At 50.4% G+C, this 12,455-nt stretch overlaps 4 protein-coding genes across 4 annotated transcripts; 3 read left to right on the top strand and 1 right to left on the bottom strand.

The window, feature by feature from the left end:
• Positions 1-773: 773 nt before the first annotated feature.
• On the top strand, positions 774-2,434 carry TGAM01_v209538 (hypothetical protein; the record flags this gene model as incomplete). The annotated part of the gene is made up of 2 exons (XM_018807850.1): positions 774-1,205; positions 1,268-2,434. 2 exons carry the CDS (start codon positions 774-776, stop codon positions 2,432-2,434), a joined length of 1,599 nt encoding a protein of 532 aa, XP_018658888.1.
• Positions 2,435-3,870: 1,436 nt separating this feature from the next.
• On the top strand, positions 3,871-3,987 carry TGAM01_v209537 (hypothetical protein; the record flags this gene model as incomplete). Its single annotated transcript, XM_024550578.1, has 1 exon — positions 3,871-3,987. One exon carries the CDS (start codon positions 3,871-3,873, stop codon positions 3,985-3,987), a length of 117 nt encoding a protein of 38 aa, XP_024404690.1.
• A 1,671-nt stretch (positions 3,988-5,658) lies between these two features.
• Positions 5,659-9,364, top strand: TGAM01_v209536 (hypothetical protein; the record flags this gene model as incomplete). The annotated part of the gene is made up of 4 exons (XM_018807851.1): positions 5,659-5,871; positions 6,099-6,792; positions 6,888-8,824; positions 8,921-9,364. The coding sequence occupies 4 exons, from the start codon at positions 5,659-5,661 to the stop codon at positions 9,362-9,364; spliced, it is 3,288 nt and encodes a 1,095-aa protein (XP_018658889.1).
• A 1,666-nt stretch (positions 9,365-11,030) lies between these two features.
• TGAM01_v209535 (hypothetical protein) lies at positions 11,031-12,207 on the bottom strand (the record flags this gene model as incomplete). Its single annotated transcript, XM_018807852.1, has 2 exons — positions 11,031-11,666; positions 11,731-12,207. 2 exons carry the CDS (start codon positions 12,205-12,207, stop codon positions 11,031-11,033), a joined length of 1,113 nt encoding a protein of 370 aa, XP_018658890.1.
• Between the last annotated feature and the right edge of the window lie 248 nt (positions 12,208-12,455).

Genomic DNA, 12,455 nt, shown 5'->3' with positions numbered 1-12,455 from the left:
CGAATTGTTGATTAATTCAATTTCCAGTTCAAATTTGCTTGTTGATATAAGGAATGGTACATAGCTTCAAATCAATTTAACATCCTCACATTTAGATCCTGAGTAATACCTGGCAATCAGCATCACAGCATGTCTCAGTTGTTCCAACCACAGCTTGGTAACGCTGGCATACTTCTTCATGTCATCCGATTACACGTATTTTCCTGGCATTGACACGTCATACCCAGAGCAGCCAAGACATCTTGAAAACTGCTAGCGACACCGAAGAGCTCTATGAGATGCCCGCGACACAAATGCATCACATGAGCCACCGCCCCTGCCAACGCTCCAATCCACATGGGCGATTCCGATAAGCTAACATTACCCCAAGACGGGAAGAAAAGACATGCAAATTGCATTCGATATGGAAATCCCGGAGCAAAAGAGCAGTAAATTGAGCAGTGTGAGGCGAAAGTCTAATAACCTTGTTTGGTGGACGGCGATTGGTGGATCGGGGAGCAGGGTGTAGGTGAAATGACGTATACATTTTTTAGTATGACATTTATTTGACGATGGGACCAACGAAAGGGCTGCGGGTTGTAGAGCTCATGCTAGGATGCTGGTGGAGGGGGCAAACTGAGCTCTCAGCTTGGAATCATTTCCATCAATTCTACTTTTTCAACTTCTTCTCATTAATCGAGGCGGGCGATTTCTCAGTACTCCAAGGTTTACGGGGCTGGAACTCTCTTCATCTTAGCATACTAGTGTCTACGCTGCTACGTGAATCACCCACGATGCCGTTGTTCAATTCCCAAGGGGACGGCAGCGAACAAGATGTCCGGCCAGACCTTCGGGACCGGCCAGACCTTCGGGACAGCCCCGAACAAGAGGGCGAAAGGCCTCCAGACGAATACACGCGACTCTTGCCCAACCGAGTCAACTCTACTAGAGAACTTCTCTCGCCAGACGACCCTGCGGTGTCGCCCTACAATCTCTTCAGCATTCGTTTTCTCCGTTATGTTACTTTGTTCTTTACCGCGCTGACCTTCTTATGGTGGGTTATCGTGCTCGTGTCTGCGTTCGCCACGCCTCCTGGGTTCCATACCAAAGGGAGCGGCTTCTTTGCTTTTGGCTACACGAGCTTGACATTGTCGAATATGCTTTTCACGCTGTTATTTTTTGGAGTGCCATCGAAATCGGTGAGAATACTTGCAATCATAATTGCCGTAAGTACTATACATTATCATAGCACCATCACTTAGTGCGCGCTAAAAGATGTTCGTCCTAGGCCTTTCTCGCGCTCGATGCGATCCTCCTCGCCTCTGTTCAAAGAACGAGGTATGAGGAAGGATGGGTTGGAATTGTCAGCGTCATCTGGGCTCTCTTGATGAGCCTCTGGTCCATAATCACCGACAGAACTGTCCAATGGGGCAAGGCAGAGGAGGAGGAAAGGCTGACTGGACGCGCGGAATCAAGGAAAAGCCTCACAGAATGGCTTGAGGTTCTCCTCTCCACCATTGGGTACTCGGTGATGGTTGTGGCCGCTGCTCTGATTACCCTAACCATCATTCTCCGAGCTCTGGATGCAAAGGTCGCTCCTCCAGGGAAGCTGTATTGGGTTGACAGCGAAAAATATCGCATCCACCTGTATTGCCAAGGCAACAAGACGAACGAGAACGGCAAGACGGTCACAACAGTCTTATTCGAGGGCGGTGAGTGGCCGGTCGAATACGGCCTTTGGGACTTTGCAGACAATGCGGTCAAGAACGGGTCTATTTCTCGCTATTGCTTTGCAGACCGCCCGGGACTGGCTTGGTCGGATACCGCCCCATCGCCGTCGTCTGCCGGCTTCGTCGTTGACGCCTTGAGCGAGGCGCTGGCCAAAGCAGAAGAGAGCGGGCCCTTTGTTCTTGCTAGCGCAGGAATCGGGTCCTTGTACTCGCGAGTCTTTTCAGCTCGCCACAGTCACGATGTTCGGGGCTTGCTGTTGATCGATCCTTTGCACGAAGATCTGCTGGGCCCCGGTGCGGCGCCAGGCCGAGGCTTCTGGCTGTGGTTGAGAGGCGTCATCTCGCCGCTTGGGCTGGACCGGATTCCGGGCGCGATATTCAAAGGACGCACTAGCCGCGACCGGATCTATGGCCGATCTGCGTATCAGACGGGAAAATTCATCTTCGCCAAGTTGCAGGAGAGCTTGGTGCTCAACTCGTTCACCAAGCGAGACGTCGACAGCAGCAGGCAGATTCAGGAAAGGGACACGCCGCTGGTTGTGATTAGTTCAGGCCGCAGGTTCAAGGCGAGCGATGAGTGGTCAGCCAAGCAGCGGGACCTGACGAGGCTGACTGACAAGCTTCAACACTGGGATATCGTGGACGATGCACCTCACGAGGTTTGGCGGACTCTGGAGGGTCGAGAGAAGATTGAGAAGAGGCTGAAGAAGATGGTCCAAAAATAACAGGGACGAGCCCTTGGAGGTGGAAAAAGGCGAATTTGGAGTTGGGGACGTCACGTTACCCGATAGCGATTGGTATCTGTAATTCAATGGATCAAAAGTTCAAATGTTTGAATATGCTGCAGGTAGTATGTACTCGCGAAGATTGTTACCGTTGTGCTCGTAGTATCATTTTTAGCTTTTACGAAATATGATAAGATGGAAGATATTTTCTCATCTGTTTGCGTGTGTTTGCCCCAGTCTCGCAAAATACAGCCTCTTCAGCAACAGCTACAGCGGCGATAATGAGCTGGACCAACCAAGCACGAGAGCGGGACTTGAATCGCCATGGCTCCGCTATAGTGCTGCGGTAGCTGGAGCTGCTAGACAAAATTCAGCACTTTCAGCACGGCTGCCCCTGACAGGAAAAGTCTCTTGTGGCCCCGTAGCTGAGGTTTCTGTAGAAGAGTGAAGGATCCTTTGAGAAAAAGCAGCAATACAGCATTACTCCATACTAGGTGGCCAAGGTAGATACGAGGAAAACTACAGCGCAGTATCTAATCTATAATCGAGCCCAAAGTCTCTAAATAGCACCGAAGATTTCGCATTGGCCTTCCAACGGCGTTAGATGTACCGAATCCATGGCTGCAAAGGACGTCATAGGTGGACAGGGTACGTGTAAGGAGTAATACCGCCAGCCAAACCGCCTCCTTAAGCGTAATAAGCGCGCAAGGTTGCGCATCAAACACTGCAGTGCCGTGCAGGTGCCGAGAATTATGACTGATGATAGGTACATGCCCAGTACTTGCTGGACTTGGCAATCTTGGCCCAAGAGGTCGCCGGCGGTTTACAAGAGATGGACGCATCGGGGCTAGTGCTGTTGCCGCTACATATATGAAGCTCTCCAGCCACAGGGCCCTGGCCTTGCAATTAAGGAGCTGTGCGTTATGCGGACGGGTTCCTGTCGATACGGCACGGAGAAATGCTGGCGACTGGAGGCTGAATACGGGGACAGCCGCCATGCTGAGAATGGATCCATCTTGGCTTGCTGTTGAGGAAGCTAAGTCGCCACGGAAGCTACAAAAGCTGCTGAGCTTGAGCCCCTTATCCGTCTGTCAATACCCGCAGCCCGAGCGCTTATGGCGTGCTGATCGACCGTCTTGTTTATAGGTTAAAAAGCGCTCGCTGTACTCTTGCAAAAACTACCTTCCCGTACCTACTGCATGGGGGATCGCGCTCCGTAGGACACAAGACAGAAATACGAGAGAGTTTTTATGCTTATGCTCAGTAGAGCCAGGGCTGGTGGCCCGGCCCGGGTTGCCTATCTCGACCGGGCTGATCTCGGCTATATTTTTGCTCCGTAATCGTAATGAATATCAAAATCTAACTGTCAACGTGAGGGGGCTTTATAACGGTTTTGAAACAGCTTGGCCGATGAGGGCGCCAGTGCTGCGTATTATATGCTGCTGAGTTTGGTGTCGACTTTTAGTATGCTGTTGGCACCTAGATGGAGTTTCAGGCTTATCAGATGGCCAGGAATAAGACGAGAACCACCATGTACTGGCACATGCAGGTAGTGAGTTGAATGCATGGTGAGTAGACTTTGCTGCTAGCTATCTAGTTTACATCTTGGACCTATCGACTGGCGTCGGCTAAACACTGACAGATGCAGAAGTAAAAATAGAACAGTGAAGCCACGGCGTAATGCAACGATGCCAGGTACAGACGGAATGCCCCCGTGTGGCGCACGCAGCGTGAACAAATCTCACAAAGGGGACTAAGCTTTCTGCTCTTTAACAGCTCAGGGCACATGGGTATCAGATGGCTGAAGAGTCTATGAGCCTCTAGTAAGGCCATGTTCTTTACTAACGATGCGTCCCCCAGCACCTCCTCACATCTACAGTGGTGTATTCAGCTTCAGAAGCTAATTCAGCCTTACGCATAGTAGCTTTAGCTGCTCCATCCCGTATCTTACCCGTCGTATCTGACCCTTCGCTAAGAAGGTAGATACGATACTCTGCACACGAAGAATGCGTCCAAACACAGGTAGGCTGATCGTGTGATTCGGCCTGCTTACCTTACTCATCCGCCTGCCATCTGGGACAACAGTGCCGGGGAGCGAGGCAGTCCCTACTGCAGGTCCTAGACATGGGGAGCTGGAGACTGCCAGATGTGGCGCAGTTGAGCGAACTGAGACGAAGTGCGCCTCGTTTGAAGAGGGGGAGAGAGAGCTTACAGATCAATACTTGTGACAAGAACTAAAGCGGCGCTGCCAAAACGACTGCTGCACTCGTACCTGAATAGCACATGCTTGTACATGCTTTGTACCCGCGATAGAGGCCCGGCGTCATAATGCCTTGCCGTGCTGCTCGATTGCGCGGGAAGAGGCCAGGCGGCTCAAGCAAAGTAAAGGGTACTCACCGACCTGGTCGCCTTTGGCGCGCCCCCTCAGCTCTCTGCAACGCCCACGCCAGGAACAGTGGTACCGGCACGGAGCATCAGAGCACCCCAAACAATTAGCGGCCCAGGCCCAAGCCAACAGCAGCGCCAGCGCCCATCAGCGACCAGGCGACCTGGAAATTACACCCAAACTAGCCGCCCCTCAGAAACCACAGCGACTCCACGCGCTGTCAGCACACCCTCGACCGCCCCCAGTCCCGTGAGTCCAGCAAAGTGCGCCAGTCCAGCTCTCCTCCACTGTGAGAATCTACATGTTGGCTCTCTCTGTTTTGTTACCATCACGGGCTGTTTCTGCCTCTCACAGGAGCTGACCTTTTCTCTCTCCTTGAACCCCCTCCTCCATCCTGTGCTGGCGCTGGCGTCGTTCCCCCCCGCCATTTCCATATAGTGCATGTTGACGACCCGCATGCTACGCGGATCTAACTCTCCCAGCTCAGCACTCCACGATCCTCCTCGAGCTCATCTACTTTCTGTCCGACCATCTAGCCCAGACGAGACCGACCCGTCGTTGCTGGACAGTCACGCGATTATCGGCCGCGCTTTGCTTTGAGCTGTGAGCTGCTTGAGGCACGCTGTCGCGCATCGCTTTGTTTGGAGCCGTGGCGTTGCTCCCAATTGAGATCGATACCATCTACGAGAACCACCCCAGCTGATGCCGGCCGTTGCCGCTACCCCTCGCCGACGACTGCTAGACACCTGGCGTTGAGACGGGGCAGAATCATTATACTGGCCCCCCAGATTGAGAAGAGGAACACGCGTTCGGGAGGAAATCCGCCGCATTCTGCGCCATGGCAACCGACCACGGCAACGCACCGCCTGTGGTTGTTGCCCCGGAGGAGGGCCCCAACGGTCATACGAATGAGCATGCCGGACCAGACTCGCGACACGCAGACGGAGGCTGGCAAAACGGATCTTCGCAAGCACCTATCCCGACAGTAGCAGGTCCTAACAGCCCCCTACCGCCCTCAGGATGGGCAGAGGATCCTTCAAACGGCAGCGAAGTGAGCCGCCCACGACCGCGAAACGGAGGACGATCTACCAGTGCTCAGACGAGAGTTTGCAAAAAATGTGGTTTGCAATTGACCGGACAGTTTGTTCGGGCTTTGGACGGAACATTTCATCTGGATTGCTTCAAGTGTCGAGTAATGCTGCCCCCCTCTCTTTCATCCCCTTTCTCCCCCCACTTTACCACATCTCTATCGCGAGATGTACTAACTTCGCTTGACAGGATTGTGGCGATATCGTAGCATCCAAATTCTTTCCCGCAGAAGATGAAAATGGAGATCAATACCCCCTTTGCGAGACTGATTACTTTCGACGACTTGGCCTCCTTTGCCATAAATGTGGTGGGGCGCTTCGCGGGTCATACATAACCGCGCTCGAGCACAAGTATCACGTTGATCATTTTACTTGCTCACTCTGTGCGACCGTCTTTGGCGCCCAAGACAGTTATTACGAGCACGATAGCAACGTCTACTGCCACTACCACTACTCCACTCAGTTTGCGCAGCGATGCAATGGCTGCCAGACGGCTATCCTCAAGCAGTTTGTGGAAATTTTCCGCAATGGGCAGAACCAGCACTGGCATCCCGAGTGCTATATGATACACAAGTTTTGGAACGTGCGTCTAGCTCAGCCAACGGAGGCGCCGCAGATCCATGAAGGCGAGGTTAGCGATGTCGACAGGGACCGTATTCGGGAAGAAGAAGAACGCATGGAAGATAAAGTTTTCAGGATATGGAGCGTATTATCAACGTTTGAAGAGTCGTCTGCAGCATGTATATCCGATATGCTGCTGCACGTTAGCAACGCTTCGTACATCGACGGTGTGTTGGTAGCCAAACGCTTCATCTGGCACGTCGAAATTCTCTTCCAGTCTGCGGACAGACTAGACGCCGCTGTCGCAAGGCAAAATGAGAAAGGTAAGTCTAAAAAGACAAGATCAGAACAAGACGTTTGAGTCCTGCAAATATGAAACCTGAAAGCATGGCTTGACGCTAATATATTCTTTTCACAGGCATGTCGTATGGCCGTGAAGCTAAGCTTCTCTGCAAGAAGATCGTATCCTTCTTTTCTCTGCTTTCGAAAACACAAGATAATGGCTCCCGGCAGCTTGGTGTTACTCAAGAGCTTCTGTCCCTTGTTACTGGCTTAGCCCACTATCTCAAGCTGTTAATCCGTATTTGCCTTCAGGGGGCGTTGCGTCTAGAGCGAGAAGCGACTACCAGCGATGGCCTTCATCAGTTTTTAGACGACTTGAACGATTTTGAGAGCTACAAGGGCGACGAGGGTCTTCTACAAGTGACCATGGGAGGCAAGCGCCTTTCAGCTAAAGACTCGGATCATTGCGCCCAGTGTGGAAGATCGGTAGAAGACGAGTGTGCTAAAAACGGCGATATGCGGTGGCACATTAACTGTGTCAACTGTTCCCGCTGCCAGCGGGAGCTTGGACGTGTCTTGAATGAAGCTTTTCTCAACTCGCATGAACGCAAAATTTACTGCATAACATGTATCGGAGGCAAAACAGACGGCCTCACACCATTTACACACATTTCCAAACTTCAGCAATACGTTTTTCTCCTCAAAGTCGCCCTTGCAAGATTACTGGATATCCTCAGAAGCAATGGCACCATATCATCTGGCGAACCTGGTGCTGATGGAAGCGATCCATTGCGCGCAGATGCCAGATCTAAGCAGTCAGGTGACAAAAGTCGCCGTCGCGAGTCAACTTACGAGACTACTCTGAATGAGGTTCGAAGACTTCGCAGTACTCGTCTCGACCGACACTTGTCATCTAGTGTCAGGCAGGCTCGGACGTCTCGTGTTATGGATGCTGATGGACGGGGTCCCCGCCCTGCATCTTCTGGAGGAGAGGGTAAGACTCAGGGATCGACTGACCAGATGTTTGGACAAAACGACGCTATTACCTTGGACGACATCTCTCGCATTGTGGCTGTTGAGCAGTCTCGCGAACAACAGCAACGCCGAGATCGACTGCCCCCCAGCGACGTCCTGCGGTCTGGTGCCGCAGATCAAGGTCTTGGTTTAGGCCATGCCAGGACGCAATCCGCTGGTAGGGATCAAGATCTCCAGACGGCCGATCAAATGATGTCTCGAGTCGGCAGAAAATTCTTCCCTGAGCTATCAGGCCTCGAGTACTTCAACGTTAGGCATCTTGCTGTCTTGATCATGCACCCTGTGGTTGAGCAGGATTTCACATTAGAAGAGCTGTTAAGCTTTATTGAATCTAGGAAACCTGCTACATTCTGGAAAAATCTCGGCAAAGCGTTCAAAAACGACAAAAACAAAGCTGTCAAGAAGAAGGGCGTCTTTGGTGTCCCCTTGGAAGTCATCATTGAGCGAGACGGCGCTGATTCGACAGATGGTGTGGGACCTGGCACTCTGCGCATTCCCGCTGTGGTTGATGATATCATTTCGTCTATGCGCAAGATGGATCTTTCTGTCGAAGGTGTTTTCCGCAAAAACGGCAATATAAAAAAGCAACAAAATATGGTCGATAAGATCAATGCGGAAGGCTGTGATACTGTTAATTTCATGGAGCAGCCAGTCATTCAGCTGGCTGCAGTGTTGAAGAGATATTTGCGAGACCTCCCAGATCCCCTTATGACTCACAAGCTTTACAAACTATGGGTCGCCGTTGCGAAAATCCAGGATCCTGCTCGAAAGCTGCAGTGCCTGCACATGGCCTGCTGTCTCCTTCCCAAGAGCCACCGAGACTGTCTAGAAATTCTGCTTGTATTCCTCAAATGGGCAGGCACCTTCCATCAACTGGATGAAGAAGTCGGATCCAAGATGGACGTTAGGAATTTGGCGACTGTTATTGCGCCCAATATTTTGATGAACCCTGCCAAAACACTTGCCATGGATAGCGAGACTATCTACGTCATTGACGCGGTGGAAATTCTCATTGACAATATTGAAGAAATGTGTCAAGTAAGTTTTTTTTCTCACAACAGAAAAATAATAATTTTTTTTTGCTCAACTGTTGTTCTTGATTGTTATTCAACGATGCTAATGAGCGATCTTTAGGTTCCGGATGAGATTCTTACACTGCTCAACGACCCCTATCTTTTCAGCAACAACGGCGAGATTTCAACCAAGGAGATTATGAAACGATACCAAGACCTTAGAGGGCAAGGCCCTGCTGAGCCTAGCGAAATCTACAACCGACAGGAAAGCTCGACTCGCTCGCCACCCAAGCGAGTCGAAACAGATCCCTCTCTCTTGCAAAGCGAGAGATCAGTGCGACCGATGCAAGACAATGTCCCTGCACCCTATTCGAACGCGGCTTCACCGGTACCTCCGCCACGGTTCAGACCCCCGGAAGACCAGCCCTCTCCCTATGATGCTAGTCAAATGGATCATCCTGATCCTCGTTCAGAGAACACTGAGCATAGTAAACGGGGAGAGTGGCGGAATTCTGGCGTTTGGGGCCGTCAAGGCGGCGGGGTAGGTGTTGGCGAACCGTTTTGATATTCTGGTTAACTGTTTGAGCTTTTCTACTGATTTGGCAAGAAGCTGGGGAAGATCTGTATGGTATGTCTCTTTTTTGTTGTTGTTTCCTTATATAGGAAGCGTGGCCCGGAAACAGTGTTTTTGTAGCATTTCTCCAGGCGTTTGTCGATTACCTTTGTCCATCTTCACTGCAAACAGTTAAGACCGAACTTTCTTACTCTGATGTTCGATACGACAATCCTGGCGATGCTATGTCTTTCGTTAGTCTTACTTTTTTTTTTCTCTGTTTGTCTTTCTCCCCAATTTCTACGTTTCTCTGTTTCTCCTTCTTTGCTTCTCTGTTATCATATTCCTTCCAAGTCGTTCCTATGACCTACATGTATAGAGAAGCTGTATCGCAAAGATAGGTGTTTTTACTTGTCATAACAGAGTGACTGGATGAAAAGAAAAAAGTCGCTGCAAAGAAGGAGGATATTCTTTTGTTTCTTGGCCCAAAATATTTTTCTTCCAACCTTTTTTTCCTTTCAAAAAAGACGGTCCTGGTTGGCATTTTAAAAACAGAAAAGTTGATTTTTTTTTTTGGAATGAGCGAAAGTTGGATGTGGATGTGGAATGTGGTTTGGTAGTAGTTTTTTTTTTTTTTTTTTTTTTTAGCAAACGCAGCAACAGCATCTGTGTGCGAGCGAGCGAGCGAGCCTCCGCCCTTTGCAAAATGCTTAGTACTTTATGGTGGTTGTTTTTTTAGTGGTTGTATGGAATAAGAAAGTCAGAGAGACGAAATGTCCGCTATTTTTTGTTCGAGTATCCCTTTTTTATGTCACAATCTCCTTTTTTGTCCTACTCTTCGTGTTGCAAGAGGGGATCATAGCCTTGAATACTTTTTTGTCGATGACACCTGTGTCTTTAACGGAAGGCAGACAAACTCTTTGGTATCTAGACGAAGGAAAAGCTAGAAAGAGCTATGACAGAAATGAAAAGAGAGAATGATAAAGAAAGGAGGTTGATTGCATCCACACTTTGGAATTTTGTTCCTTTATTATGAGGGTGAGCAAAGGGAAGAGATTGACGATTGTAAAAAGAAATCTATACATTCTTTTATAAGATTGTGGATTGTGGATTGTGGATTTTCGCTCTCTTTTCTTTCCATTGTATCTTGTTTAAAATTTCGGTGACTTGTGGAGAAGGAGAGAGGAGACTTGGATATTCGTGTATTAGACGGGGAGAGGCTTTGTTCTCTCATCCTCTCCTGCAAAAGCAAAGAGACAGAAATGGAGCGTTAGGACGGAACGATATGGAAGAATTCGTAAGAGAAGGCTTTGCTGTCTTTCTCACTTGCTTTGATTTCCCTTTGAAATTTGTCTATGTCGTGAAATATGTTCAGCTAACAACTCCTTTTATGTGGACTTTGCTCAAATTGAGAAATACAGAGTTGAAATTAATCTTCTTTTTCATTAGATAGATACGTATTAAATAATTACTTGTATGCTTCTATATGAACATACATGAATGGCTTATGTAAACATGCTGTATGTGCATTTAGATCATGACACTTATCAACGACATCGATGGGTATATGATACTTTGCAGATGCCTTTTGACATTTCCGTCTTTCTTTTCCATCACCCCTTAGTCAACGACTTCCCTTTTTTTTCCAAAAAGCTAAGAACAAACCGGTTCTGTCCAATCACTGCGCTTTGGCATCCTTCTTATCCTGCTCCAGAAACCAGCCAACACCCCTGTCAACTCCCTCCTGAAGCGTCCACAAAGGCTCATACCGCAGCACACGCTTGGCCTTGCTGATGTTGTAGTACCGCGTCATGGTAGACACGACAGCCCTCAGCTTCGTGAAAGTGGGAGGCTTGTTGATGATGCCAAAGAAGACCTCGCTCAGCGAGCCGAGGACAATACTCCAGCCCTGTGAAATCTGCCAGACTCCCTCGGTGCCCTTGTCGTTGCCCGCAGCCTTCCAGACGGCGCGGGCGAAATCCCAAAAATAAACGGGCGAGTCATTGGTGATGAAGAAGACTTCTCCGTCGACGCGCTCGTAGCTCAGGGGAATGATGCTGCTAGCGGCCGTGGCGAGCAGAAGATGGGCGGCGAGGAGATGGGCGTGGGCGACGTTGCCGACGTAGGTGAAGTCGAAGATGTTTGTGTTGTCGCCGAGCTGGACGTTGGACTTGCCGTTCTTGTAGGCTCTGAGGAAGCCGGCGAGGGTCTGGACGTCGCCCTCGCCGAAGATGCCTGCGGGGCGGATGGAGGTGGTGAGGAGCTTGGAGGACTCTTGGCGGTTGGCCTTGATGACGAGTTCTTCGGCAGCAGCCTGGTAAGAGAAATTGGTTAGTTGTCCATCAACACATAATGGTCAAAATGGGAGATTTGCGCACCTTGGTCTCGGAGTAGTACTCCTTCTGCTGAACGCCCCGAATGACGGGATAGTCCTCGTCCGCGTTGAACAGGTCGGTCTCGTTGTCGCTGATGACGCTGGCCGAGCTGGTGTACACAAGGGCCTTGACGCCCGACTTCTGGCAGGCCTCGATGACGGCCTTTGTGCCGCCGACATTGACCTTGCGGAAGAGCTCATGAGCCGTCTTGCCCTCGCCGCTGATGACGGGCGACGCGGTGTGGATGACGACGTCGGGCTTGATCGTTTGCAGCAGCTCGGTCAGCTTGGCGGTGTCGGTGATGTCGCACTCATGGTAGGCGGCCTTGTCGTTGACGTTGCGCGAGCATCGCAGGTCGATGGAGGTGACGGACTTGCAGTTCCACGAGTCCAGCGCCTGGTTGACGATGTGGTGGCCCAGGAAGCCGTTGCCGCCGATCACAAGGACGTTGCCGAGGTCTCCTCTCGGTGCACTGGCCATTGTTGCGGGTGGTTGTGTGTAGAGAGAAGATTGATTGGGGAGAGGTAGGGAGGTGTAAATGAGGCGATGGAGGATGGCCAACACCACTTGATAAGTGGTCAATTCGATACACGTATTAGTGTAAGCGCTGTGGTAGCACCGAAATGCGGCCACTAATGGGTTGGTGCAGTGGTCTTTTAGCGGGACAGGGGAGAAGCCTAGCGAGTACTGTGTAATTTACACCCAGCTCGCTCTTGGACTTCATCTTC

Source organism: Trichoderma gamsii (genome assembly GCF_001481775.2).
Source record: "Trichoderma gamsii strain T6085 chromosome Unknown Scaffold_47.2, whole genome shotgun sequence".
In the NCBI taxonomy this organism is placed as follows: domain Eukaryota; kingdom Fungi; phylum Ascomycota; class Sordariomycetes; order Hypocreales; family Hypocreaceae; genus Trichoderma; species Trichoderma gamsii.
Note: the sequence above shows the minus strand (reverse complement) of the source record. Positions and strands in the feature narration are given on the sequence as shown.